Below are 25,534 nucleotides of genomic sequence, written 5' to 3' on the forward strand. Positions count from 1 at the left end.
AAATCTGCTATAGGAACAAGGCAGTTCCCAAAGTAGTGTTACAGGCTGATAGCTCAAAGTAAAAATTGTCACAACCCACTGGATGCCCTGCAATAACTATGTCACACCTACTTTAAAAAAAAAATCTGAATGAAGCTCCTAAATATTTACTTCCCTATTTACTTCACCCTCCCCTCCCTGCATTTAAAATAACAATTTATCTATTACATTTCTCTACCGCCCAATAGCTGAAGCTCTCTGGGCGGTTCACAAAAATGAAACCCACAAATTCCTACAACTCCCAACATAATGACCAGGAAGAGAACCTCCGTTTCAATTACATTTAATTTAGATGCGCTTCCAGAGGCCTAGCGTACAAGCAACTCCCATATTGGAGCCGCCGATCTTCCGTTAAATATTCATGTTGTTAATTTGGATGACAATTAGCTGGAAATTCTATGCAGTTATGCGGCAGACATTCCAGTCAACACCATCCAAGTTCTCTGCTTATTCTCTGGAGCCATGGATGGAAAGTCTAAGCTGATTCTGTGCATCGCTTGTCTCCTGCTAAGAGAAGCCATTCTTTGAAAATAAATGCAGTTTGCTTCGTTTCAAGGGGGCTGGAGGAACTCCCCTGTGTGGAAAAGTGACGACGTCTGGGACTGTTTAGCTTAGAAATAAGATGAGGAAAGGGGAAACACGATAGAAGTGTGCAAAATAAGCGGAGAGGGAGACATTTTTCTCTCCTAATACTAGAACTCAAATGGGGTCATATCCCATGGAGCTGAACAGCAGGAGATTCAGGAAAGATGAAAAGGAAGGACTTCTTCAAACAGCGCAGAGTTAAATTGTGGAACTCACTACCACAAGATGGAATGATGGCTGCCAATTTGGATGGCTTTAAAAGGAGATTGGACAGATTCCTGGAGAAGGCGATCAACGGCTACTTGTCCTGATGACTATGTGCTACCTCAAGGATCAGAGACAGTATGCCTATGTACACCAGCTGCTGGGGAACATGGGTGGGGGGGGTGCAGTTGCACTCATGTGCTGCTTGTGGGCTTTCTACAGGCAGCCCATTGGCCACTGTGTGAACAGAATGTGGGCTAGATGGACCCTTGGTCCAGCAGGACTTATTTATTTATTACATTTCTATACCGCCCAATAGCCGGAGCTCTCTGATGTTCTTCCGTTTCCTAGTTTTTTGTTCTCTCCGAATCATACTTCCCTTGCCTTTGGGCTGCAAAGACATGGGGTGAGAGTGATTGCATCCCTCCTTCCATCAACATATTTATCTTCAGAACAGTGACGTGTCCAATAAGTAAACAGATTCAAGCGGTTGCCTGAGGCCATTAACCGGCTTGGCTGAACGCGCGATCGATTCGGGGGTGGTCATCTCGCTCCACCAAGCCTGTCACTAACTTCTCTGGGAAGTTCCTTTTCCCCCAATCAAAGAGCTATTTTCATGTTCAAGTTGTTTGCGGCTGGGAAATGGGTGCAAAGGGAGACAGGGCAGGGCAGAATTAAGGTAGTGTGTCTGAGGCGATCGCACCGTATTGACAGCAAAACATGGAGCAAGACTTTGCTCATCAAGATGCAGGCTATAGTATTCTCGGCTTCCCCCATTCCCTGCTGCCCAGGGGGTGGGGACGGCAGTGTCTGTTGGGCGTAGCGTGGCCCACATGCTTAAGTGCCGGCTGCCCTGTTTCCTTGCAAGATGACACACTGCCACAGATGTACAGTATGATAGACGCACACGGCCACCACCTGCAATTGCTGGAAAGGCGAGAAGTCCGTAGGCAAGGCAGCTTTCCCACAGAACGGCAGTTTTGCAACCCTGGAGAGACAGGAGGGCACACTTACCCTCCCGGATTATGGGATGCTGGGAGTCGGACTTTTCCCCCGTCTAAACGTGCATAGGGTTGTGCCCCTAAATAAACTCCCATGGTCTTCAGCCAAAAGTTGTAGCCCAACTTATCTGGCTGCAGAAGGCTTCAATTGTGTATGTGTTGCATAGCTGGCTGGGGATGCTGGGAACTGTAGTCCAAACACATCTGGTGGGTGTCAAGTTGGGGAAGGCAGTGCCACTTCCATAAAGAATTTCACCACTGTCTGAAACCACGAGGTCTGCCTGCCTCAACCTAGTGTGTCCTAGTGTTTTGGACTACAACTCCCAACATGGATGGTCACTGGCCATGCTGCCTGGGGCTGATGGAAGTCAAAACTTCTGGAGGGCTAGGGGAAGGCTTCATTAAATGCTGCTCCACTGATCACGTTATACCTGGCTGCTCTTCTTTTTATTTCTGCAGGCTCAAAGTTCAACCAGTGCCCGGTCGCCTTTTTGTTCAAAGTTGCCACTTTTAAGCATTTGTGGTGAATCATCAAAAGGAAACCAATGTAAGAGAGTTGGCAGGAAGCCTACTGGATCTGTTCAAAGGCCTACCTAGCCTTCCTTCTTGCCACCAACGGTGGCCTGCCCAATGACTTTGAGAAGCAAACGAGAAAAAAACAAAAAAGTGGGTACAGAGACATGAACTTTATGGCTAAAAAGGGAACCCCGAAAGGCATTTCTACACTATTTTAAGGGATTCTGTTTAGTTGTCATGGCTAACAAGGGAACACAGAAAGGCGTTGCAACAACAGTAGTTTTATTTAAGGGATCCCATTTAGCTATCATGGCTAACAAGGGAACACAAAAAGATGTTACAACACCTCCTGTAGATAGAAGGAGCACTTATTTTCGCAAAGTGTTAGTTATGATCCAATCCAGTCTTCCAAGCATGTCTGCATCATAGATTTGCATAAAGGCGTAACTATATCGGAAGTTTTATTTCCAATTTCTTTCCTAACGATGGCCAATGTAGAATTTCCCCTTTTCACAGTTGCTGCACACTGGCTCAATGTTTCCCCTGAGTTATCCATCACAACCCTAAGATGTCTTCCTTCGTCAGTCTCTGCCAGCTCAGGTCCCATCAGCGTATTTGCGAAGTAAGCAGGATTTTTTTTTGTCCAATTGCCATCGCTTTACACTTGGGATTTTTCTCTCTGACTAAATTTGTTTCCTGCTGTTCCCAGAGAGGGTGGAGTGACGTTTATGAGGTTTCCAATCTTTTAAAAAAGTGTGTGGGCAAGCCTGGAAATAGGAGGCACCCAGAGTCGACCAACCTGTTAGATAAGCTGAAGATCTATTGTTCTGATTGGAGTTGAAATTGTTTCAAAACATCCTTCACTAGGGTTGCAAACAACCAATCAAAAGAATCCTTGTCAGCTGTAGCACCCATGGGTGCCTGGTGTTCTTGGAATAGGAATTACCCACTTGCTGTCCCAGAATGTAGTCACACTGGTTCCATGCTGCTATTTACAACTGCTATTGCAGACTTCTGTGGGGCCATCAGGTGACTTTTGCACAGCAAGAAATCAGCAACCCTAAAAAGGAATGGAGTCCGGTAGAGTTGCCAGCATTTTTTTACTAGCTCCCCCTCCTGTGCTTCTAATGGCAGCCTGACTCTAGAAACGAAGCTCTTCTCCATCGAGGCTCAGTCTCCAGGGTAGGGAAAGTTACTGATAGCCCAAATTGTACGCTTAAGTCCCACTGAATTCAGTGAGGCTCACTCCCAGGTAAGTGTGTATAGGACTGCAACCACAGGAGGGTTGTTTATTTCTTGGATGGTATTTATGAATCACGTACATGAATAGAAGTTCCAAGCCATGTACCCCCCAAAACAAGTCTTCGTATACTGAGGACTGGATGACCTTTCCGGGAGTTCCTGCTAGAAAAAACTCGGAAGAGGAATATCAGCTGGTATAGCTGGCTGGAATTTTGAACAGGAGCACCTCCTTTTAGGAGGGAGGACATGCTGCAATATTTTGTTGCAGGACCCACTTATATTACAAATTCTGTTTTAACACGATGTACAGCCCCAGTCCAATGTGCGCGCATACTGCATTCCACAGGTGATTGATCCACAACTGTCAGGGATGCTTTAGGGTGGATTCCTGCATTGAGCAGGGGGTTGGACTCGATGGCCTTGTAGGCCCCTTCCAACTCTGCTATTCTATGATTCTATGAATGCGGTTTCCTTCATTCCTTTTCCTGCTCTGCAGAAGAACCATGTACTATACTGGGTGCATGTGGATGAATTAGACAGCCAGGCCTTCTGGTAGACAAGGGGTGGGTGGGGGTGGGAGAAAGTGTGTTGTAGCTTAAGAACATACATAGGATTGTAGGACTTTTTCTGTCTGAACATGCATAGGATTGCATCCTTATTTATTTAATAAATTTCTATACAGCTTAACAATACTATTTATCAAAGTGATGTACAATACCAGAACAGAATTACAGCACAATAAAATACAATTCAACGTACAGGGATCTAAAAGAATAACTAATGGCAAAAGGGTAACTCAAATCAACAAAAAATATTCTGAAAATAAACATTTTCAACATGCACCTAAAGCTCACAATCGTTGGCGCATGCCTTAATTCCAGAGGCAGAGTATTCCAGAGGGCAGAGACAAGAGCACCGAGGCCGCAATCCTAGGCACGCTTACCTGAGAGTAAGTTCAATGAGGGCTTATGTCTGAGTAGACATGTATAGGGTTGCACTGTAAATGCACATTTTTGATTGGCTGCCAGATGAATCCACCTCAGCTTTGGTACTGAAGCGTTGTTACCTACTACGTATTTGTTGTTGTTTATCCGTTCAGTCGCTTCCGACTCTTCGTGACTTCATGGACCGGCCCACGCCAGAGCTTCCTGTCGGCCGTCGCCACCCCTATTTACAGCCTGGCTATTAGAGAGGTAAGTTAATCTTTTAACTTACGAGTATATTTGAAGTCTGTTAAGTCTGAATTCCCCTTTTTGACAAGGAAATGTGATTGCAAGCTAAGGGTGTGTGCTGAATATGCAGGAGAAGCTGTCTGATGGCAGAAAGCGGGGAATGTTTTAAGTAATAAATCAAGAGAGGTGCCTGTACTACAGCCACCCAAGGGCTCCCCATAGTAACAGGAATGATCTACAGTCTGTGTTGTGGCAGACGAGGCCTTCAAGGTCATTCCAAGATGATAACCCCTTCACCTGAAGGAAAAGGGAAAAGAATAAAAACTGAACGCACCAGAACACAAGCGATGTATTCAGCGAGGCCCACCTGGCGCTAACATGGTCATCTTTTCAGTGCTGGGTTAAGACTTTCCACTGTCCCCAGGCATTTGAAGGCATGTGATGAGCCCTTTTAATGCATCCGCGGAACTGTTTATAGTCACCATTTGTGTTTTAGTTGCTTTATGATGGTATTTCAGTGGCTAATTGTTTTTAATTGTGTCGGTTTTGATTTTGCTGCAAGGTGCCTGGAGGAAGTCGCCTTTTTAAAAAATGTAGCTAAGAAATAATCACACTAATGATCAAAAGTGCTAAAAATGCAGGCAGAGACCTTGAACGTCAGAAGCTGCTTTATACTGAGCCAGACCATGTAGCCCAGTATCGTTGGCACTGACAGGCAGCAACGGCAAGAGCTTTTCCTAGCCCTACCTGGAGAAGCCGGGGATCGAACCTGAGACTTTCTGCACGCAAAGCAGGGGCTCTGCCACACAGCTACGGTCCCTTCCCCACCTCGGAGCAGCAGCGACACATCAACGTTCTTGTGCATTGTGAGGGTCTTTTAAACGCCGGCTTTTTTCAACCAGAACAGCAAGGGAAATGATCATTAAGGAATGGCAGCTGCAAAATAGGTTTTATGCTCGGGACGAGGCTTCACAGGGCCTTCTCATGGTTAGAGAAGGTTTGGGGCTGCTTTCCCCTTATCTTTTGGCCTACAGCTTCCATCAGCCCTAGCCAGCAGAGCCAACAGCGAGGGTTGATGGGACATGTAGGCCAAAGCATCTGGAGGACCAGAAGTCACCCCCCCTTGCTTTCAGGGAAGACAAACGGGCAGGAATTTGCAGTTCAGAGGCTGCAAACCCAAACTTAGAGGAGGCCCTGTCTTGAGGCAAAATGACACAAGAGATTTTCAGAGCTGTTTAAGGGTGGCTTAAAGTGGGAGACAAAGGACGTGTTCATACGCCAACGCTTTGCCTCTGGATTCCCCCCAAACCCCACAGCATCGCTGCTGAGAAGCAACAGCGAATGGAGTTACACACAGGCTTTTCTACTTCAGGCCCCCAAACGGAGTCAACAAACTCTGCCTTATGAAAGGCATTGATCATCTCTGAACTTTCTGAATAAAAGTTAGTGGCAATAAATACTTACAGTGCCGTGTTGTTTGGAGATGTGCTTTCTTTCTTGAAGCACTTAAAATAAATAAAAAAGAAGGCAATGAACTTTGCAAGCTTGTTCAGTATTTTCTGCTCCCTTCCTCCCTGCATCCTGACCCAAAACACGTCCCATAGAAGTAAATCCCATTGATTCTAGCAGGATGCCTTCCAAGTTTATATATTTAGGAGAGCCTGGAGTTTGGCTCGGGGCATGTTAACATTTTCCATCAGCAAATGGAGTAGGTGGAATATTTTCTCCCTCCCCTTGACCCTCTCTTTCCACAAAAAACAGGAAGCTTTCGAGAGATTGAATGATGGAACGTTTTGAGAAGGAGGCAAGTGTGTCATTAGACAAATCAAACCGGGAAAAGGGCTGGGGGATATTTTAATCTGACTTACAGCAGCCAAACTGGTGGGGAGGTAGGAGCTTGTTAAGGGAGAGCAGCGTCTGCTGACCAACGCCGACAGAAGGTTGCCTATCGAAGCAAGAATGTGCAGGGGCTTCGTTTTGCTTTCAAAATGGGACGAGGACTACAGCACACAGCTGGGTTGCACTTTCAGACTCCAAAAGTGGCGCTTAGGGAGCTTGTGATCAAGGGTTTGGAAATTCACCTCTCGTTAAGGGTTGCCAGTTTTGGATTGGGTGCTGTCCCCTCCTCCAATCTGCCCCTGTGCCTTTGGCAGCAGCTTTGGCACGCAGAAAAAATCATTGCCCCCCCCCGAGTTATTCCCCCTGCTAAACTCCTGCATGTGAAAAACCGCACCTTTCCCAAGACCTCTACCAAAATACAGTACAGCCTGGGGTGAAGCCCCCGGTAGGCAGTTGGCTCTGTTGTCAGACTGCTCTGACCCTGAGGACATTTTTCCTGATATTCCAACTGAAATCTGCTTTCCTGTCACTTAAGTCCGTTACTTTGCATCTGGATGATGGAGAACAGGTCGCGGACCTTTTCTGTCTGACAACCCTTTATGGACTTGAAGAGTGCTATCATCTCCCCACTCTGTCTTCTCTTCTCAAGGCTAAACAGACCCAACACATCTAGAGGGCTCCAGGTTGGGGAAGGCTGATTGAGATCGTCTAAGCTTTGCAGAGCTACTGCCACACACACTAACGTTTTGGCTGCTTTATCCCAAGATCTGCTTTTTTTAAAAATCTTCAGACACAATCCCATGTATGTTAAGACAGAAATAATGTCCTACAATCCTATCCATGTTTAGACAGAAAAAATGCCCTACAATCTTATGCATAGATAGGAAAAAGTCCTACCATCCTATGCATGTTTAGACAGGAAAAAGTCCTACCATCCTATGCATGTTTAGACAGGAAAAAGTCCTACAATCTCATCCTATGGTGGCCGGGGCATGCTGGGAGCTGTAGGCCTTTCCCCCCGCCCTCTAAACATGCCTAGGATTGCATCTGTCATCTCCTAAGTCCTGGAGTCCTTTGGCCACAGGATCAATTTATTTATTTATTGCATTTCTATACCGCCCCATAGCCAAAGTTCTCTGGGCGGTTTACAAAACTTAAAAACAGTAAACATTAAAACAAATATACGAAGTTTAAAAACATAAAAAGCGTAAAAGCCTTTTACAACCCTTTTTATATGAGCGCTGGTGTCAGGCTCGGAACTCCTTACCTTGATGATCCTCTCTCGCCGAGCCACGACAGCGAAGAGGGCCGTGAGCACAACCACTACGGCTGCCATGATGACGGCCTCGGTTGGGAAAGGAAGCGTCCTGTCTGTTGGGAGGACAAAAGGAAGGCCGCCTTGGCTGGACCCTGGGCATGCAGGACCAATCAGGTGGAGCGCGTTCGGTGAACGCAGGAAACGGCTTTACAGTGAACGAGACCATTCGTCCCTCTCTTCACTGACTGACGGACAGCGCTCCGGGGTCTTTCCCATTACCGAATGCGGTTTCAAAACCGGAGATGATGAGGATTTGGACCCAGGGCGTTTCTGCAGGCAAAGCAGAGGCTCTCCCACTGAACTCTACCATGCAGGTGGGGGGCTGCATGCCTGAGGGCTGTGAAACACCGTGGGAATTTTGATGCTGCTCTAGTGCTATAAATGAGGCGAGAGGGAGCCACAGAAGCCACACTGGCTCATCCGGTGGGGCAGTGGGCGCCATGGTCCTAATCCTGCCCGTACTTAAGTTCACGCTATGCTCGATCCCCACCTTAGATCATCGGGATGCTCCCACAAGCCTCTCCTGTAACTCAAAGTTGTAATGTGAGAAGGATTTGAACATGAGCCTGGTTCTAAAAATGCTGGGGCTGAGGCTGAGCAGCTGCTGGAATTCTACACTCAAGAGCTGGAGGGGGGAATCCTAAGCCCATCCAGTCTGACCAAATTCCTGTAAGGCAGGGCCATCAGCTCTCTCATCCTAGAGCAGTGGTTCCCAAAGTGGGCGGTATTGCCCCCTTGGGGGCGGTGGGATTGCATAGGGGGGCGTTAAGAGGCAAGGAATGGTCCTAAGCCATGTAGGGGAAGGATCCACACATGTATTAATACTATTTAAGAAGAGTCCTTTTAACGGTGAATTGAAATATTTCAAAAGCACCAAAACACTAATGAAGAGACATACCCTGCTTGGTGTACCCCACCACGCCGGCTGCAAAACAGAGGCGTTCACTCTCTTTTCCCTCCCTCCCTCGGCAAGCCTGTGGCGGATGCTTTGGAATACATATTCCATTAATTGTTACTGTTTTGAATTTTATTGTTATTATCTTCCTTAGTGGGTCGTTGAAAACCATTATTCTGAATAATGATTTTTATAGGGTAGGGTAGGGGGCGCTGGGCATGAGTTTGTGGAACCAAGGGGGCGGTTACCTGAAAAAGTTTGGGAACCACTGTCCTAGAGGATCCGGACAGGCAAATGGCTGATTAAGGATCATCACAGCCTTGATGCCATCACAGCCTCCCAATTACTGGTGCTTAATTGCTGGCAATGCAGACACCCCAAAGCCTTGAAAGGGCTGGTCCTGCCATTGCAACATAAACTGGAGCAAAACCTGGCCCCGGTGTGTGCCCAGATGGCCGCAGACCCCCCAAACGGCTAGCGGGCTGCTGGCTCTTGGTCAGTTGAATTACTGCAGGATTACCTGTGACCACCAGGTGGAAATCCCAAGTCTCGTTTCTGCTGTCAGTTTCAGCCATGCAGGTGTATATCCCGCCATCAGATTTCTGGACCCTCTGAATCACCAGCTGGAAGAGCCCGCTGGTCTGGGAAACCCAGTAACGGGAACTCTCCAAGGTCAGGGAGCTGTTGCCTTTATACCACCTCATCTGGGCTGGAGGGTTCGCCCTTGCGTGGCAATTGAGCGTCACGTCCTCTTCTTCTTGCACAGAGGAAAGATCGTCTCCACTTAGGATGGGTTCGACTGCAGAGCACCAACAAGGATCATGTGAAACATTCCCCCATTGCTCAGGTCTTTGGTTCCACCTTGCCTCCCTCCGGCCCCTGGACTAAACACATACAACAGAGGGGTGTGTGTGTGTGTGTAGGGGGAACTCTTAAAAACCTCCTGTTTCTAAACTAGCACTGATCCCCCAAAACAACCCACATTGCAAAACTCAGATTTACCTTTACATTCCGCCAAGGCTCTGGAGAGAAAAAAAATATCAGATCCAAAACCCAAACCAATCTTAGATTTCCACATTTTCTTCTTTTTTCAATTTAGAAAATGGAAATTGTCTGGCTGGGACATGCTGGGAGTTGTAGGACTTTTTCCCTGTCTTAAAAAATGCATAGGATTGCGGCCTTACGGACTATAGGAGAACTTGGTCGTTGAACACTCACACATGACGTCCAGCATCACGGAGATCTGTGCGGATGCATTTCGGGCCAGCTGGCAGGTGAAGGAGACGCCATTGTCGTCGACGGTGACAGGGGAGACGCAGATGTTGCTGGCGTTGACTTTGTTCCCGTCCTGCAGTTTGACCTTCTTGTTCTCCCGGAACCACAGCAACTCCTGTGGCTGGCTGGGATCCCGCACTGTGCACCAGAGGGACTGTGCCAGGCCTGGCTCCGTTGGCAGCCGAAAGTCAGTGGTCTTGCCATTGATGGCTAGTTCTGTGCCTGGGTGGGCAAACGGGGGCGTGTGCATGTCTCGTTACAAAGAGATTTCCTTTGGGCTGCATTGGTTAATCCCGTGAAGCCCAAAGAATGAGATTTTTTTAAAAAAAAAAAATAACACAGAGAATCGGCACCTCTGTCCCTTGCTAGCTGCCCCCAGGCCAAAAAAACAGTGGTTGGGCTGGCTTCAGTAGAGTGAGCAAACCAGGAAGGAGATGACTCTTTGCTGGGAACCTTCAGTGTAGCTCTGCTTGTTTCGGTTTGTGGCAGCGATTCTTGACAAGTGCAGAGAGCAAGAAAGGCTTTGCAAGAGCCCCTGCCTTCCTAGAAAGCAGGCAAAGTTTCTTACATCCAAAGTTTTTGCACTCTCAAGCTCCTGAAGGAGGAGTTTTTCCTCTCAAATGCGTAGAGCTACATTAAGGGTTTTCAATCAATACTCAGCACCTGAGTTGTCTTCTGGTTTCTCTTTGCCTGTTCGAGGTGCTGTTCCCCACCTCCCCACTTTAGCAAAATGAGTAAGGAGATGAGAGAATCTGCCACCACCCCGCAGAGCTCAGGCAAGGGCCACGCGTGTTCTTGCCTACCTGTGACAGCGCAAGGCAGAAATGTGAACACAAAGAGCGCAGCTCCGAAATGAAGGCTTGCTATCCCCCTTGAGGCCATCTGGACGCACTCTGAGCAGAACCTGTGGCAGAAAGGAGGAACAAAAGGGTCCGTCATCGGGTGCTTGGCGGTCCAGCTGTTCTCTCCCCAAAAGTCCCAAGTCCATCCCCTGAGTCAGCCCCAGTTTTCATCCCGCAAGGCTAACTGATACAGACACTTACATTGGGAAGAGCCTGGGTAGGTGCTGGTCCCGTCAAGGAAAGGAAACCACGACCTCCCTGGCTTTTATAGGCACCCTCAGTTATATGTCTTTATTGCAGTGCTCAAATGAGCCGAGTTCAAGGCCCTCACTGCCTTCTATGACTTTCCGGGTAAACGCACCGGTGGCTTCTCACCCTCCCAGATAGCCATGATCCTGTCCCTGATTGATGGGTGTGACTGAGACAATGAGTAACGAGCAGCAAGCTGCCTGTGAATGGGTCGGTCACCACAGGTTTTGACCTGCCGGCCAGCACACGACCTCCATGCAAGCCAGAACAGCCCTGGATGCTGAACAGAATGGAAGTCAAAGGGACATCTTGATACGGCTGTTTGGATTCCACACAGATGTGAGCCATACAGGATTGTCAAAAGCCCTCTGTTGAGAAGGGCCCAGGCCCTCCTGACCCTGAGATCCACATCATGGGCTAGCGAGTCGCTGGACCCTCTCAGCCTCTGAGCTCCGCTGAAGCGGAATCAACATTTAATCTCTGGTCTAAGCTGCCAGGTTCAACATTAAGGTATTCCATCCATTACTATCTGAATTCCCCACCTGTGCAACCTCCCTCACAAAACTGAGAAGAAACTATTTGGCATCAAGCCACGTAACAGGAAAATAAACAAAACAATAAGTTGTTTTAACTCAAGCTCAGCATTATTCTCTCGAAATGGTCTACATGCAGTGACCAGCACAAAATGTACTCCTGTCTTAGTTATATAATTTAAGCGCTTGAGCCCTACCTGTGGGTGTCCCAGGGGGCAGCCCTAGCCTACATCTACTTTTGGTGCAAGATTGTCAAGGAGAAAATGCTTGCATCTAGTTAGTTCACTCGCCCCCACCTAAGTAAGGCCTGGGATTATGAGAAGCAAACATGTTGGCACGCCAGGTATGATAAGGCTGGAGTACACAGACGTAGCGTTAAGGGAAATGGCATTAGGGTGACATGAATGACTACTTAATCCCCACCCCCACCCCTCTTTCCAACCCTTCCCTTTTTCCTTGTATACTTTATCTTCTTAGATTGTGAACCTGTGGGAAGGGACTGGTTGTTTTTCTGTCTGTATGCAAGTTGGTCTGGGATCTTTTTTGGCTCAGGAGCAGGATAAAAAAAATACTTTAAATAAATCAATAAATGAAACCAACGCCATGCTGTCAAAATGCAGGACCCAAGAAGACACGCGGACCAATTTATTTAAAATTGAATGAAAACAAACCTAGAAAGGAGTGACCGTAGAGCTGGCTGGAGCAGTGCTAAAGTAAACCCAACCAAAGGGGTCTTTAGCATAGAGCTACAGCTCTTTTGGATTTCAGCTCCCAGAAGTCCCTGCTAGCATGACCAAAGCTCAAGAATGCTGGGAGTTGAAGTCCAAAACAGCTTCTGCCCATCCCTGCTCTAGCAGAGCGTGGCCAAATCCAGATGCTCCAGAAGGAAGTGTCCCAGCTCCCAAAAAAGGTCAGCAAAGGGCCACCCACCCGTTCCCAGTCGCTCCCGGCTGTCATGCTGGAGACTGCGTGATTTCCTGTGCGTAATTTGGCTAATAAACTGCACCGATTAGATCCCAGCTTTGTGGCGGCTTGTGCTGTGGAAGGGGAGAAGGGCCACTAGAGGGCGCAGGAGCACCAGACTTGGCATTGCTCTTTTCAGGTGTATTGATAATAATCCTCAGATTTTAATCTCCAGGACTGCTTCCACATTAGGGGCTCTGGTTGTATTTGCCACACCTTGTTCACTCATTTTAAAACAGGGCATCCATACACCGCCCTCGACCAATCGTTGCCATCCTGCATCATCCCTGTGGCTCTTTCGGGCTTTTTCTCAGAGTGCAGGAAGCCTGACAGTTCTCTTAAAAACAGAAGAGAGTGCAATATCCACAGGAGGAGATGCCTTTAGCCTTACTGTCTTCCACTTTTTTTTTTTTTTTAAAAAAAGCATGGGATTTTGAAATGGGCAGTCAAAGTAAACCAAACTCAGCAAACATTCATTATAACCTTTGCAGTGGGTGATGTTTTATGACCCTGTCTTTCATTTTTTAGGGCACAAATCCTATGCATGTTTAGACAGAAAGAAGTTCTACAACTCCCTGCATGCTATCCTGGGAGTTGTAGAACTTTTTTCTGTCTAAACATGCATAGGATAGGGCCCGTAATCAATCTTCTAATTATCCCTAAATTGTTTTCCAGCTAGAATTTTCTTTTAATGAAAGAGAGGTATAATGAATGATGAAATAAAAAATAAAATAAATATCACCCCAAAGCTCCTTTAAATATATTTTTTTTAAAAAATAAAGTAACATTCTTGTTTCATCCTGTTATAGCACTGTAACAGCATAACACAAAAGTTAACATTGTAGCTTTAAGGTGTTATAGTATTATACCTTCTTTCATGAAAAAGAAGAAGAGAAGTGTGGTGTCTTAACACAACGATGCTTTAATGTTACTTTTTTTTGTATGAAGGTGTAATCGTGTTAGGACACCATAATATAAGATCACTAATTTGAAAAATGATTTTAAAAACACCTTTCAAATTTGGTGTTGACCAGAAAAGGGGAGAGATGATTTTGTAAAAAAATGTAAATTAAAATTTAACATAGCATTATGGTGTTATAGCGCTAAATCTCTCACTAAAAAAATCTAGCTGGGAAATTGTTTGTTATAATTAAAAGACTGATTTGAAAAAAACAAAAACAAAGCGAGGTTTATAAAATGGTGCCCATTGCAAAGGTTATAATGAATACGCCAGTGTGTGCTGGAGTGGTTAAAGTGTTGGATTAGGCCTCGGGAGATGGGGGTTTGAGTCCTCACTCACAGCTTTGAAGCTCACTGGGTGACTTTGGGCCAGCCCCTGACCCTCAGCCTAGCCTACCCCAGAGGGTTGTTGTGAAGATAAAAAGGGGGAAGAAGAGGATCACGTATACAGGTAAATGCAACCCAGAAATAAATGCTGCGTTTCAAATGGCCTCTGTGACAGCAGCTATGTCACGCCGACCAGTGTGGATAGAACATAGTGGGATGTACACACAGAGAATGTGCAACACTCCTGATAGTATGGAAAGTTAATTGCAATTGCTCTTGTAGTTTTATAGCCAGCAGACCAATGTTTGGGTAGCACCTGTCAGGAAGCAGCCCAGGTTGGATGAGGTTGAAAGCAACCTGGCTACAGTGGGCGAAGAATCGGAAACGGTAGCCAAGTCACATTTAGCACTCATGCAGCAGCTTTTGATTTCCAGAAGTCCTCCACGTACGTTATTGCAGCTTCTTCATAACGGGGTGGGGAGAGGGTGTCACCTTGCCAGATGCTATTCAGTAAGTTCATCGCAGGGTGGAGATTTAGAAGGGGGCTTTCCAAGCTCATAGCTCGTGTCTTTAACCACTACACCAGCCTCCCCAAACAGGGGTTGGTTCCTGTGAGAATGGGGTCAGTTCACTGAAAAATGTGGGGTGCAAAAGGAATCAGCCTTGCGGAGAGAAAGAGCTAGAACAAAATTAGGTTTTGTGCTCCCACAGAAGCACACTTTTGCAATTAGACAGGAACTGGGCACAATGGAGGTTTCTGCTCTTTTTTTCCACGCGTCTGGCAACAGCCACCGTGAAAAGCCCTAGAACCGCTTTGAACTCCAAGCCGTGAGGCAGAGGCCAGCTGGAGGGACTGGAACACGTCTTGCAACTTTTCTTGAGGACATGTCGAAATAGCCAGAAAAGGGAATCAATTAGTAATTGCCAGTCAGGTCCGGCATGTAACTGAAATCCCCCCACAGACACCTGAGAAGAAAGGAGATTTAGGGCACGATAAGCCAGAGGGAGGCTCAAGTTCCGCATTCTCCCCTCCTGAGCAAAGGCCCAGGTTGGGCCAGGTTTCAAACCGGTATAAAGGGGAGAAGGTAACCTCGTGACTTGGCAGGAGGTGGCGCACGGAGTCTTCAAAGCGGTGAGCAAGCAGGTCGCCCTGCAGAGGTGAAATGCGACTAAATTCACATCGCCACTGAAATCAAGCAGTGCAAATCCCCCTGGATTGTGGTGCAACTGTGTTTTCCAGAGTTCCCTCCAAACTTGGCTGCATGTCTCTAATTCTGTCTCGGGCCAGAGTGGGTGGGTGGGGGCAACTTGTGGTCCTCTAGAGGTTTTGGCCTACAACTCCCACCATTCCTCTCCATTGGCTATGACAGCTAGGGTTGATGGGAGGTGTAGGCCGAAACACCTGGAGGGACACAAGGGAAAAGTACTGAATCTTCAGCAATCCCCCCCTATTTGATAACACATTTTTTAAAATGCGGTGAATTCTAACGACAAACAACTTTGGCCTGGTTTTGTCTTCATTGCAACGAGAGAGACTTCACGACCTTGGCTGCAAACCAATGGAAAGACCCCCTGCGCTAATTGCATGGAGCGCTTGTTAGTTGGGATGAGGCTCATAGAGGACACATGGGTTATCGCTGCTCTCTGGCTGCTTCCAGATGGAGGGCTCCCAGCGCAACCTGTCAAAAGACATTCTGTTCATTCCCTCTTCGATGGATTTTTCTGAGGTGAGAAAAAAAGAATGCAGAAGCAGTGGGAAAACACTGGAGGGCTGCCAAGGCGAGACGTTGTCAGCTGGGCCCCCTTGTAAAATTCTGTGGATCGTGTGATAAAATCTCATCTGGAAACCTGGTCAATGGCACTGGGTTGGGGAAGGATAATGGAGCAGCCGTTGCAATTGGATAGCTTATGGGATTTGTAAAAAAACGGACCAGAAGCCACAGGGATAGGCTCGGCGCTGAAGCTTAAGTGAGTCATCCAGAGCGTTTGTCCCATCCTGGGAACAATGTTCCCACAGAGGAACCCCTGACGGGTCAATGCCTTCTCCCTCGCACGCTCCACTTCCTTGCTTTCGCAATGCTCCCGACCTCAGCCTCGAGGAAACCTTTGCAAACAGACCTTGGATGTTTTGCTCCTCCATCTGTTCTGCTGGGGCGGCACCGACTTGCAGCAAAGTCCGCTGAATTCCCTCTCGAGCAGCAGTGAGGATCTTCTGTGGCACAGAGGTCAAAGAGACGGCGTATGCGAGAAATGCCAATTGGCCGCTGGGGCTGCAGTGTACCATTTTCTAGCCTGTTTGTGAGTTCCAAGCTCCTCCCCAGCCGACTCCCATGAGTCCTGATCCGGCTGTAAACAAAGTTGCTGAGTTCTCCTTTCAACCCAGGAGAATTCAGATCACCCTGTGTTCCTTTCACACTCGGAAGATGGCTCACCCTGAAGCATTATCTTACCAGGGATGCTCTTTGAGGGTGGAGAGGGCTATACCACTTCCCTTCTCTTAACACCCCCTCCCGTTTAGGATGTTTTGCTTAGATTCAGCAAGGATAGCAAGAAATGGGTTTGAATTAGAACAAAGGTGTCTGTGTTTGCTTTTAACCACACTACATATGTTAATCGGTTCACGGTGTTAATCACATCACCCTTGCTTTTTGTCTGTACTTTTTTGGGGGGGATTTCAATTCCCTTGGATGACACTGTTTATTCCCCCACTACCACCCACATAGGTGTGTGTCCACAAAAGGTGTTTTTGCTGCAACAAACTAACACAGCTACCCCTCTGGAAATTATTTATATCTTACTCATCAGCCACTTCAGCAGGATTTGTATCCTGAAAGGCTGCATATAAATCATTGTAATAACTAAATAAAGTAAATAACATTTGTGGGTTTCCCCTCCCCAATACATCCAGTGGGATTTTGTCAAGGCCCATTCAGGACTTCAGGCAGCCAAGTTGGCATTGCCCTGCAAACGTGGCCGGTTCCCCTAATTAACTCCTCACGCAAGCGGTTTATTTGGGTCAACGAACTACTGTCTGAAATGAGGAAACACAGATGACTTTGGTGCTGCAGTTCATTGGCAAAGCCCCTGATTTGGATGCAGAAGGCTCCGGGTTCAATTTCCGGGTAAGAAAAGTCCTGCCTTGAAATCCTGGAGAGCCATTGCTGCCGGTCAGTGTCAACAATACTGGGCTAGGTGGACCAGGGCTCCATCCAACGCAATATATGGCAACTTCTGATGTTCATAAGGGCTGTTTCTTTGGGAAAGTATCACATTTTTTGTCAAGCAACACAGAAGCAATTGTCTGGGTGTGCCCCCTTCAGATGCTAATTTACACACATAAGGGGCAACGTTTCCAGAAAGTTACATCAGCACCAGCTCCAAGGATACATCCGTTTTTAAGGGGAACTGTACAACGAAAAAAGGCAGAAATCCTACACAAGCCATCCCTTTTGCGAGGACATAGCATCTCTCTTTGGTTCTTTAAAAGGAAAGAATGACATTAACAAGTTTTATGTATTTACAGCGTTGTTGTTGTTTTTAAAAAAACTGCTCTTCAGCCAAAAAACGACCAAGAGCAGCTTACATAGATTACCAATGAGACACATTAATAAGAAAAGCAGGATATTTATGAATTTTTTTAAAAAGATCTTGTTTGTCCCTTCAGACGTGATGCTGCGCGCCCGTGTAATCCACTCACGTGAACAGCGGTTTGCGCCTCCTCTTATGCTTCCACGTCTCCCAGCGTCCAGTTCCGCTCAACCACCTTCCATCATCCCTTCTCCCACCTCTCATTGGCCACTTCTCCAGGCTCCCACCTTCTCCCCGCCCACCTCCCTTTCCCCCGCTTCTGATTGGTCCGCCTCCCTTTTTTCTTTATATCTCTACAGCTAATTTTCCCCACCAAAAAAAGAAGAGAGAAACCCTTCAAGGGTTAAACCGACGCCCGCTCTCTCGCCCTTAGCCCCGCCCTCGGCTGTCCCTCATTGGCTCCATCCCACCGCTCCACCGCTCCCATTGGCCGCTTTGCCTTCGCCCCCGCCTGATTGGCGCGCCGCTCTCCTCCCCTCCCGGCCAATCGGGTGTCGAGTTACCTCAGCGAACACTTTTCTCCCTCAGCGGCGGCGACCTGTCACAGCTGAGACGGCGATGGCGGGCCGGTGGCGAGATGGCGGCGGCCTCAGGCCGTGGCGGCTGCTGTCGCTGCTGCTGCTGCTGTGGCGCTGCTCGGCGCAGGCGGCGCACATCAAGAAAGCGGAGGCCGCGGCCGAGGCCTCCAGCAGCGCCGCCGCCGCCGCCGCGCCAGCGATGCACTACCTGGACGAGGCGGAGCTGGCGGCGTCGCTGCGGCGGCTGGCCGACGAGGAGGCCCCGCGCGGCTTGGCGCGGCTCTTCTCCATCGGCCGCTCGGCGGAAGGCCGCGAGCTGTGGGTCCTGCGCCTCAGCGCCGGCTTGCCGGAGCCCGGCGCCGACCCCGCCGGGCCGCCCATCCCGGGCCGGCCGCAGGTCAAGCTGGTGGCCAACATGCACGGTGACGAGACGCTGGGCCGGGCCCTGCTGGTGCGCTTGGCCCGGCACCTGGTCGCCGGCTGGCTGCGCGGGGAGGCGCGGGCGCGACGCCTCCTCAACGCCACCGACCTCTACCTCATGCCCACCCTCAACCCGGACGGCTTCGCCCGCGCCGTGGAGGGGGACTGCGCGCCCGCCCGCGGCAGGGAGAACGCCCGCGGCAAGGACCTGAACCGCAGCTTCCCCGACCAGTTCGGGGCCGCCCAGCCGGACCTGGCGGCCGTGCCCGAAGTGCGCGCGCTCATGGAGTGGATGCGGCGCAACCGGTGAGGCGGCGGGGGGCGGGGCCCGCGTCGCACGTGGTGGGCGGGGCCGCTCATCGGGGCGGGGGGCGGGGCTTGTTGTGGGTGTGGTCTCTGGAGAGAAAAGAGGGTGGTGGGTGGGGCTCCATCTCCAATGGTCAAGTGGGCGTGGTTCGAGGGGAAAGGGGCGTGGCTTGTCTGGCATGGGTGTGGCCTCTGGAGATAAAAAAGAGGGTGGTGGGTGGGGCTCCATCACTATTGGTCAAGTGGGCGTGGTTCAAAGGGGTGGGCGGAGCTTGTTCTCTGTGGGTGGGGCTGTTGGAGATAAAAGGCAGGGGGTGTGACTTGAAAAAGTCTTTTGGGTGGAGCCTTGGGTGCTTTGTACATAGCTGGAAAGTTTGCATAGGTGGATGCTATGTATTATTATTGTTTATTTATTATTTAGACTTGTATTCTGTCTAATAGAGGAAGGTCTTTGGTGGGAATCATAGAATAATAGAGTTGGAGGGGGACTACAAGGCCATGGAGTCCAACTCCCTGCTCAGTGCAGGAATCCACTTTGAAGCATCCCTGAAAGATGGCTGTCCAGCTCCCTCTTGAACTCCTCTGGTGTGGGAGAGCCCACAACCTCCCTCCGTCATTTCTTCCCTAGGTCGTTGATTCCATTGTTGAACTGCTCAGGAAGGTTTCTCCCATTTCAGCAATACAGAAAGGGCTGCCTTATTTCTGATCAATGATTGGATCACAGAGCTGGTGGGAACTTCTTATCTCTCATCAGTGGTTGGAGACAAGAGTTGGGATTTCCTCAGCTCAGCACTACAGAAATGGTTGGCTTTCTCAGTCAACTGAGCTGTGGCCTCGAGGAGTACTCTCTGAGGCTGCAGCTCAGTAAAAAGCTGCTCTCCTATTCCCTTTCCCTTCTTGGCAGGTGGGGGGATGCTTCTGGGAGGGTGCAGAGCCTCGACCGAGGCCTTCATGGATCGGATGGAAAGGCCTAACAAGCCAAATTCGGCACAGGTTTTTGGTTTTATTTTAAAGACACCATCCTACTTTTTGATCCAAATGGCCACAAAGAGTATCTGGAGAGCACAAACTTGGAGGCAGACCCTCGAGAAGGTGCTCGAAATGAAGTTTATTGAAAATTAAAATTGCATTACAGTATGTTGCTTTCCTCAGGAGTAGATTTTCCCCCTTTCTGTTCCGCTTGTGTTTCACTCAAAACAACAAATGGCGTAAAAAGAAAAATGTTTTGCCCCAAGGAAGATGACATATCGAAATGCGTTGGGCAACTGCAATCTTCCCTCGTAATTCTTAGCCTCATTGTTTTTGGCTCTGCTCTTACTTTTTCCTGCGTCACAACCAAAGAAGACTGATCATAACACCATGGAAAAGAAACTGTTTAGTAGTTTTTTTTAAAAAAACTGAAATAGCCAACAAATTCTAGCAATTAAACACACATTCATTAACTGTTTTCTTACTAATAATCACTGTGAGCCTCCCAGGGACCGAGTTTTTCCTGTACACCGAGACACCCTGTTCTGTAGCACTAGCCTTCCTCTGATGGGAGGAGAAAACAGGGCCTCTATAGATTACACTTTGGCCGTGGTGATGTGGGACTGAAGTTTGTCTTCACTGCTGGAGATAATTGCTGGCTGGGGTTGCTGGGAGTTGTAGTCAATACTTCTGGAGGGCACCAAGTTAGGGGAGGCCTGTGGAGCCAGGGCTTGTCTTTGTTAGTGAAGTTTGGGGGTTAGGTATGGGCCTCCAGCAGTCTTCACTTCCGGAGGGTCCAAGAAGTAGCTCATGTTTATAATTTGAGAGGGAGAAGTCTTGTGGGCCGTGGTCGGAGAAGATAACAGCATGGCACATCTTCCCTTTTCAGTGAGTCAGATGGTCCAGAATGTGGAATACGTTTTATCTGCTGAGGGATCACTGAGTAGGAGATCAGGGGTGTGTGAGAGAAACGTGGCAAAAAATGCTGCATTGACTGGAAAATACCATTCTTTAAACCCCCTTTCCCCCTACCAAGTATCGTTCTTGGTGTTATAATGCGTAATGGTAAAGAAAAACCCGGCAAGAGAGTGTACAATTTTGCTAATGCGGTGGGCTGTTGCACAAAATCTGGTTTTGTATGTTGGCAGTGGAAGCATTGTAAGACTTTTGTGCAATGCACATCCAAACTGAAACTCTCAAACCTGACCACGCTTAGAATGATTTGGATTTAAAACCACAGTATAACAGAAGTAGTTAAAACCAGCTATACAAGGCGACCCATTGTGACTGCCTTCTGGCTTGCAATAATGCTTAATATGAGTACAATTGGAATACTATGTCACTGGTACAAAAGTGGATAAACAAGTGGAAGCATGCATGTACCACCTAGCATGTGCATTTAAGAGGGCCTTAAAACTCCTCTTTTTAGTGATACCTTTCCTAAAGAGAATGGATGGCTGCCTGTTCCAGAGCAGCTTTCTCATCCACCTATTTGCTGTATCTGCAGTACATTTTCACAATTTGCTTAATGTCCTGGCTGTTTCATTTATTTTGTGTATGAGATGTCACTTCATGAGGGCATGGTGTGTGTGTGTCCCCCACGCAAAAAGGCTGATACATACCTTCAATAATAAACTGCATGAAGCCCATTAAGAGTTTGTCTTGAAGAGAATGTAATGCTTTGGTTAGAGCTCAGAAACTTGTTAAAGAGGACCCTTCTGATATGGAGTGCTTTTGCAGGAAACTCCAAGCTCCTTGAAGGGCTGAGAAGAGAGAAACTTGAGATGTGTATATGGCTGCTTGTGACCAGGGGCCTTGCTAGACGAGGCCTTAGCGCGCTTTGAGACCCGGTTTCCCTGCTGTGCGTCCAGATGACGCACAGGGGAATCCGGGCCCAGGCTGCACTGAAGCCTGCTTTAACGCGCCATAAGCGAATTCGCTTATGGCGCGCCTGAGGCCGGGGTTGCGGAATGTCTAGCAGGGTCTGTGGCTTTTTGCGGCTACTCGCTTACTTGCGAGTAGCCGGGAAAAGCCACAGACTGGGCACAGCGCTCAGCGCTGTGCCCATCAGGCCTGGGGGATCCCGGGGGGGGGGGAAGGCTGGACTGGCAGGAAAGGGGGAGGGCGCTGGGCGACATGGGACGATGAGGGAGGGCGCTGGGCGACACGGGACGAAGAGGGAGGGCGAAGGGCGACACAGGGGACAGGATGGGGAGGTTGGGCGGGGAAAGAGGGGGCAGGGGGCTTACTTTAAAAAAGGGGAGGGCTAAATTAAAAAAAAACCCTTACCTTCTCCGGAGTCTTTGGGCCGCACGTGGCCCCTTTAAAAAAATAAAAATAAAAAATGGCCGACGCTTCAGGGCTTCCGCAGTCCCTGCGCGTCGGCCGTCTAGGAGGCTGGGCGGCACGCGCTAAAGTTAGCGCGCCGTCGCCCCGCCTCCCTGCCGGCTTATCCAGCCAGGTCTAGCAAGGCCCCAGGATAGAGAAATCCATTGCATTTTACTTTCCTAAATAGTGTGCATACTAACATCCCATATCCTCCTTCGCCTAGAGTGGTGTTCACAACCTTATAGAAATTGCCTCTCTAATTACTGTACTTGCGGGTAACATAGTAACGGCTTCCTCTAATGTATTTTTATGGTCTGGTTTCTTGTGCGTTAGTGCCAATTTTGTTTTGACAGCATTGTTTCTAATAATGGGCTGCAATTAAGTCGGACTTCACCTCAATTACTGCCCTCTGTCATTTCTTGAAGTTCTTGTTGAGGCTTTTTTTTAAAGAGCTGCTTTTTAAATACCCCCTTTAAAGCCAGGATTCTATCTATTTCACATCCTCCAAGTTGATTTTGCTATTACTTTAATGAAATCTGGTATGGTGGGATAAAATGTGCAGCATTAACAGAGTGCTTCTTTACTGTGTGTTCATCCCTCTGGTTCTGACAAGCGTAATACTTCTTTTTTTAAACAGGTTTGTGCTCTCGGGGAACCTACATGGTGGCTCTGTTGTGGCCAGCTATCCATTTGACGACTCTGCTACGCATGAGAGCTCTGGAGTGTACAGCAAATCTGCTGATGATGAGGTTTTCAAGTATTTGGCAAAGGCCTATGCCTCAAACCATCCAATAATGAAAACCGGCACTCCGAACTGCCCGGGTGAAGAAGAAGAAACTTTCACAGATGGCATCACCAACGGTGCTCAGTGGTACGACGTGCCAGGTAGGCCAGCAAACTGGGCGTTGAGTCCTGTGCCTTGAAAGAGCAGCATGTTACAAGTGTTCTTACGTGTGGCGTCTGCTGCTGATAAAACCATGCAGGGAAGCATCAAGGTGGCAGCATATGTCGATGCCGGATATTGATTTTGTCTGTTTGCATTTCGCTGTCATCCAATAAAACAATCTGTAAAGAAATCACCAGGCTCAATTGGTGTCAAAGCATCTGTTAGATATAAGCAAACATGTAGAGATGGCTTTGGCACGTTACAACTGGCTGTTGGCATTGTCATATTGACAGGGTGGTGGTGTTCCCTTCCCAGGTTTGCGAAGGACTGGAGCAACTCTACTGTCTTCTTCCATTTATTGTTAAATGGTCATTGGCAAGGCATGGCTCAATGCATGAGCTTTAATTGTTCTGTTTGGCCTCACCAAATTTGCTGCAGGGGGGTCTTTTTGCAAGCAGAATTATGCCCCTGGTCCCTTCCCCATGCGCCTTGTTTTCAAGCAAACAAAAATCATTTTGGGGGGGGGGGGCGGTTTGTTGTTGCAGTGGCAAATTAAGTAGTATATGTGGGGTGAAGTTCCACTGGGTTCTGGGGGAGTAAAGCGTGCCCCTTGACTCGCAGAAGCTGCGCACCCTGACATAGATTGAGGGGCGTAGCTGCCCCTACTACGTTGGATATGAAGCTTCTTTGTGTTGTGTGTTTGCCCGTCAGAATTTTGAATTTGTCTGTAATTCTCATGCTGGGTCCTCCTAAGCATGTTGACTTGGAATTTGTTGTAATTTCATGGAAAGTGGTGCCTAAATATGTTTGTTCTTCTGTTCAGTTCCTACCCTATTCCCCTTGTGTACTGTGTCTATTAGATTCTAGACCCTGCCTCCAGGATTACAAAACTGTATATACTTTTTTAAAGAAAATACTTTCAAGAAAGTTTGCGTAGTTTGCATGGCTTTGGACCTTTTTTTGACTGGCCAAATGCCCAGCTTTACCAACTGCTTTTCCTGCAACTTCCTTCTCTCTCTCTCTCTCTCTCTCTCCCTGCTAGAGACACACCCAAATGGTGGTGTAAGCTCTGGGCTTACTATATCAGCGATGATCGCTATGTTTGATATACAAGGTGTCTGAATAAGACAATGCTTGTGAAATCTTATCCAGCATCATTTGAACCAGGATATCCTGAATGACTTCACTGTGGCAAGTTTTGCTCATCCGCTCTATTGGGTAGAATACAGGTTCACCCACAACAATATCCTCACTGTAGGAAGGCAGTGCAGTTTCAAAGTCTGAGGGATTCCGTATGGTAAAACAATCAAACAGTTCAACCAGTGTAACTTTCTTGCCATCAAGAAGCACATTGGCAATTCTTGAGTCGCTGTAGCAGACGTTTGCAGTCTGGCTGTGCTCTTGTATGCCTTCTGGCTGAGCTTTGCTCCCTCTAATTTCATTTCTCATGGTGGTGCTGTATGTTAATTGTAGACAATGCAGTTTGGTATTTAAAGTATTTTTATCCCTCTTCTGAGCCAAAAAGACTCCAGGAATGGCTTTTATTATTATTATTATTATTTATTTATATAGCACCATCGATGTACATGGTGCTGCACAGACCACACAGTAAATAGCAAGACCCTGCCGCATAGGCTTACAATCTAATAAAGTTGTAGTAAACAATAAGGAGGGAAAGAGAATGCAAACAGGCACGGGGAAGTGTAAACAGGCACCGGGTAGGGTGAAGCTAACAGTATAGAGTCAGAACAAACTCAAAGTTTAAAAGCTATAGGGAAAAGAAAAGTTTTTAGCTGAGTTTTAAAAGCTGTGATTGAGTTGGTAGTTCTCAAGTGTTCTGGAAGAGCGTTCCAGGCATGAGGGGCAGCAGAGGAAAAAGGACGAAGCCGAGTAAGGGAAGTGGAGGTCCTTGGGCAGGCGAGAAGCATGGCATCAGAGGAGCGAAGAGCACGAGCGGGGCAATAGTGTGAGATGAGAGAGGTGAGATAGGCAGGATAGGCTTAACATGCACTCAGTACAACAGTGTTCCCTGTCCGTAGGCTATCAACCTAAAAAGGCACAGCACACAAGGAAAAGGGGATGAGAAGGGAAGAGAAGAAAAATTATCCAGTAATTACAAGCCAGAAGTATACAGTAGTCCTACTTCCCAGAACCCTGAAGCTATAAAAGCGAACACCGTTTTACAGCCTGAGTGTATCCATCTTTTGCTCTGAAGTGAGCTAATTCAATTATATTTCCTCGCAAGTAAATGTGCATAAGAAATGTTTCTACAGGTCTTTGTTGTTGTTGTAACATAATACAGCAAGTTTCTGGGAATTTCAGATTAAGGGAGGATTTAGAGCACAATCCTCTGCATGTTTAGACTGAAATATGCAGGCTAGTGAATGCTGGGAGTTGCAGGATATTTTCTCTGCCTAAACATGCATAGGATTGTGCCCTTACTTGGTGAATGCTGTATGACAAACATTAGTATTTACTGCATATGCAGCCCAGCCCATTTTTTTTAAAAATATATATCTGTATGTCCTTTGTAATTCTGCAAATTTGCTTTTTGTAGCA

The 25,534-nt window shown here is 47.8% G+C and overlaps 2 protein-coding genes across 2 annotated transcripts in view; one reads left to right on the plus strand and one right to left on the minus strand.

The window, feature by feature from the left end:
• Nucleotides 1-4,056: 4,056 nt before the first annotated feature.
• On the minus strand, nt 4,057-11,050 carry TMIGD1 (transmembrane and immunoglobulin domain containing 1). Its single transcript, XM_063146435.1, has 6 exons — nt 10,890-11,050; nt 10,030-10,308; nt 9,332-9,610; nt 7,866-7,969; nt 6,224-6,264; nt 4,057-5,056 (listed from the first exon to the last, which is right to left on the minus strand). Exons 1-6 carry the CDS (start codon nt 11,023-11,025, stop codon nt 5,053-5,055), a joined length of 843 nt encoding a protein of 280 aa, XP_063002505.1. The 5' UTR covers nt 11,026-11,050; the 3' UTR covers nt 4,057-5,052.
• A 7,189-nt stretch (nt 11,051-18,239) lies between these two features.
• Nucleotides 18,240-25,534, plus strand: part of CPD (carboxypeptidase D) — a 37,494-nt gene continuing 30,199 nt past the window's right edge. The window contains exons 1-2 of the mRNA XM_063146687.1: nt 18,240-18,792; nt 22,727-22,974. Of these exons, the coding sequence (XP_063002757.1) occupies nt 18,266-18,792; nt 22,727-22,974 (775 nt within the window). The 5' untranslated portion in view covers nt 18,240-18,265. The remainder of the gene's footprint in view (nt 18,793-22,726; nt 22,975-25,534) is intronic.

Source organism: Elgaria multicarinata, chromosome 22 (genome assembly GCF_023053635.1).
Source record: "Elgaria multicarinata webbii isolate HBS135686 ecotype San Diego chromosome 22, rElgMul1.1.pri, whole genome shotgun sequence".
NCBI classification, from domain to species: domain Eukaryota; kingdom Metazoa; phylum Chordata; class Lepidosauria; order Squamata; family Anguidae; genus Elgaria; species Elgaria multicarinata.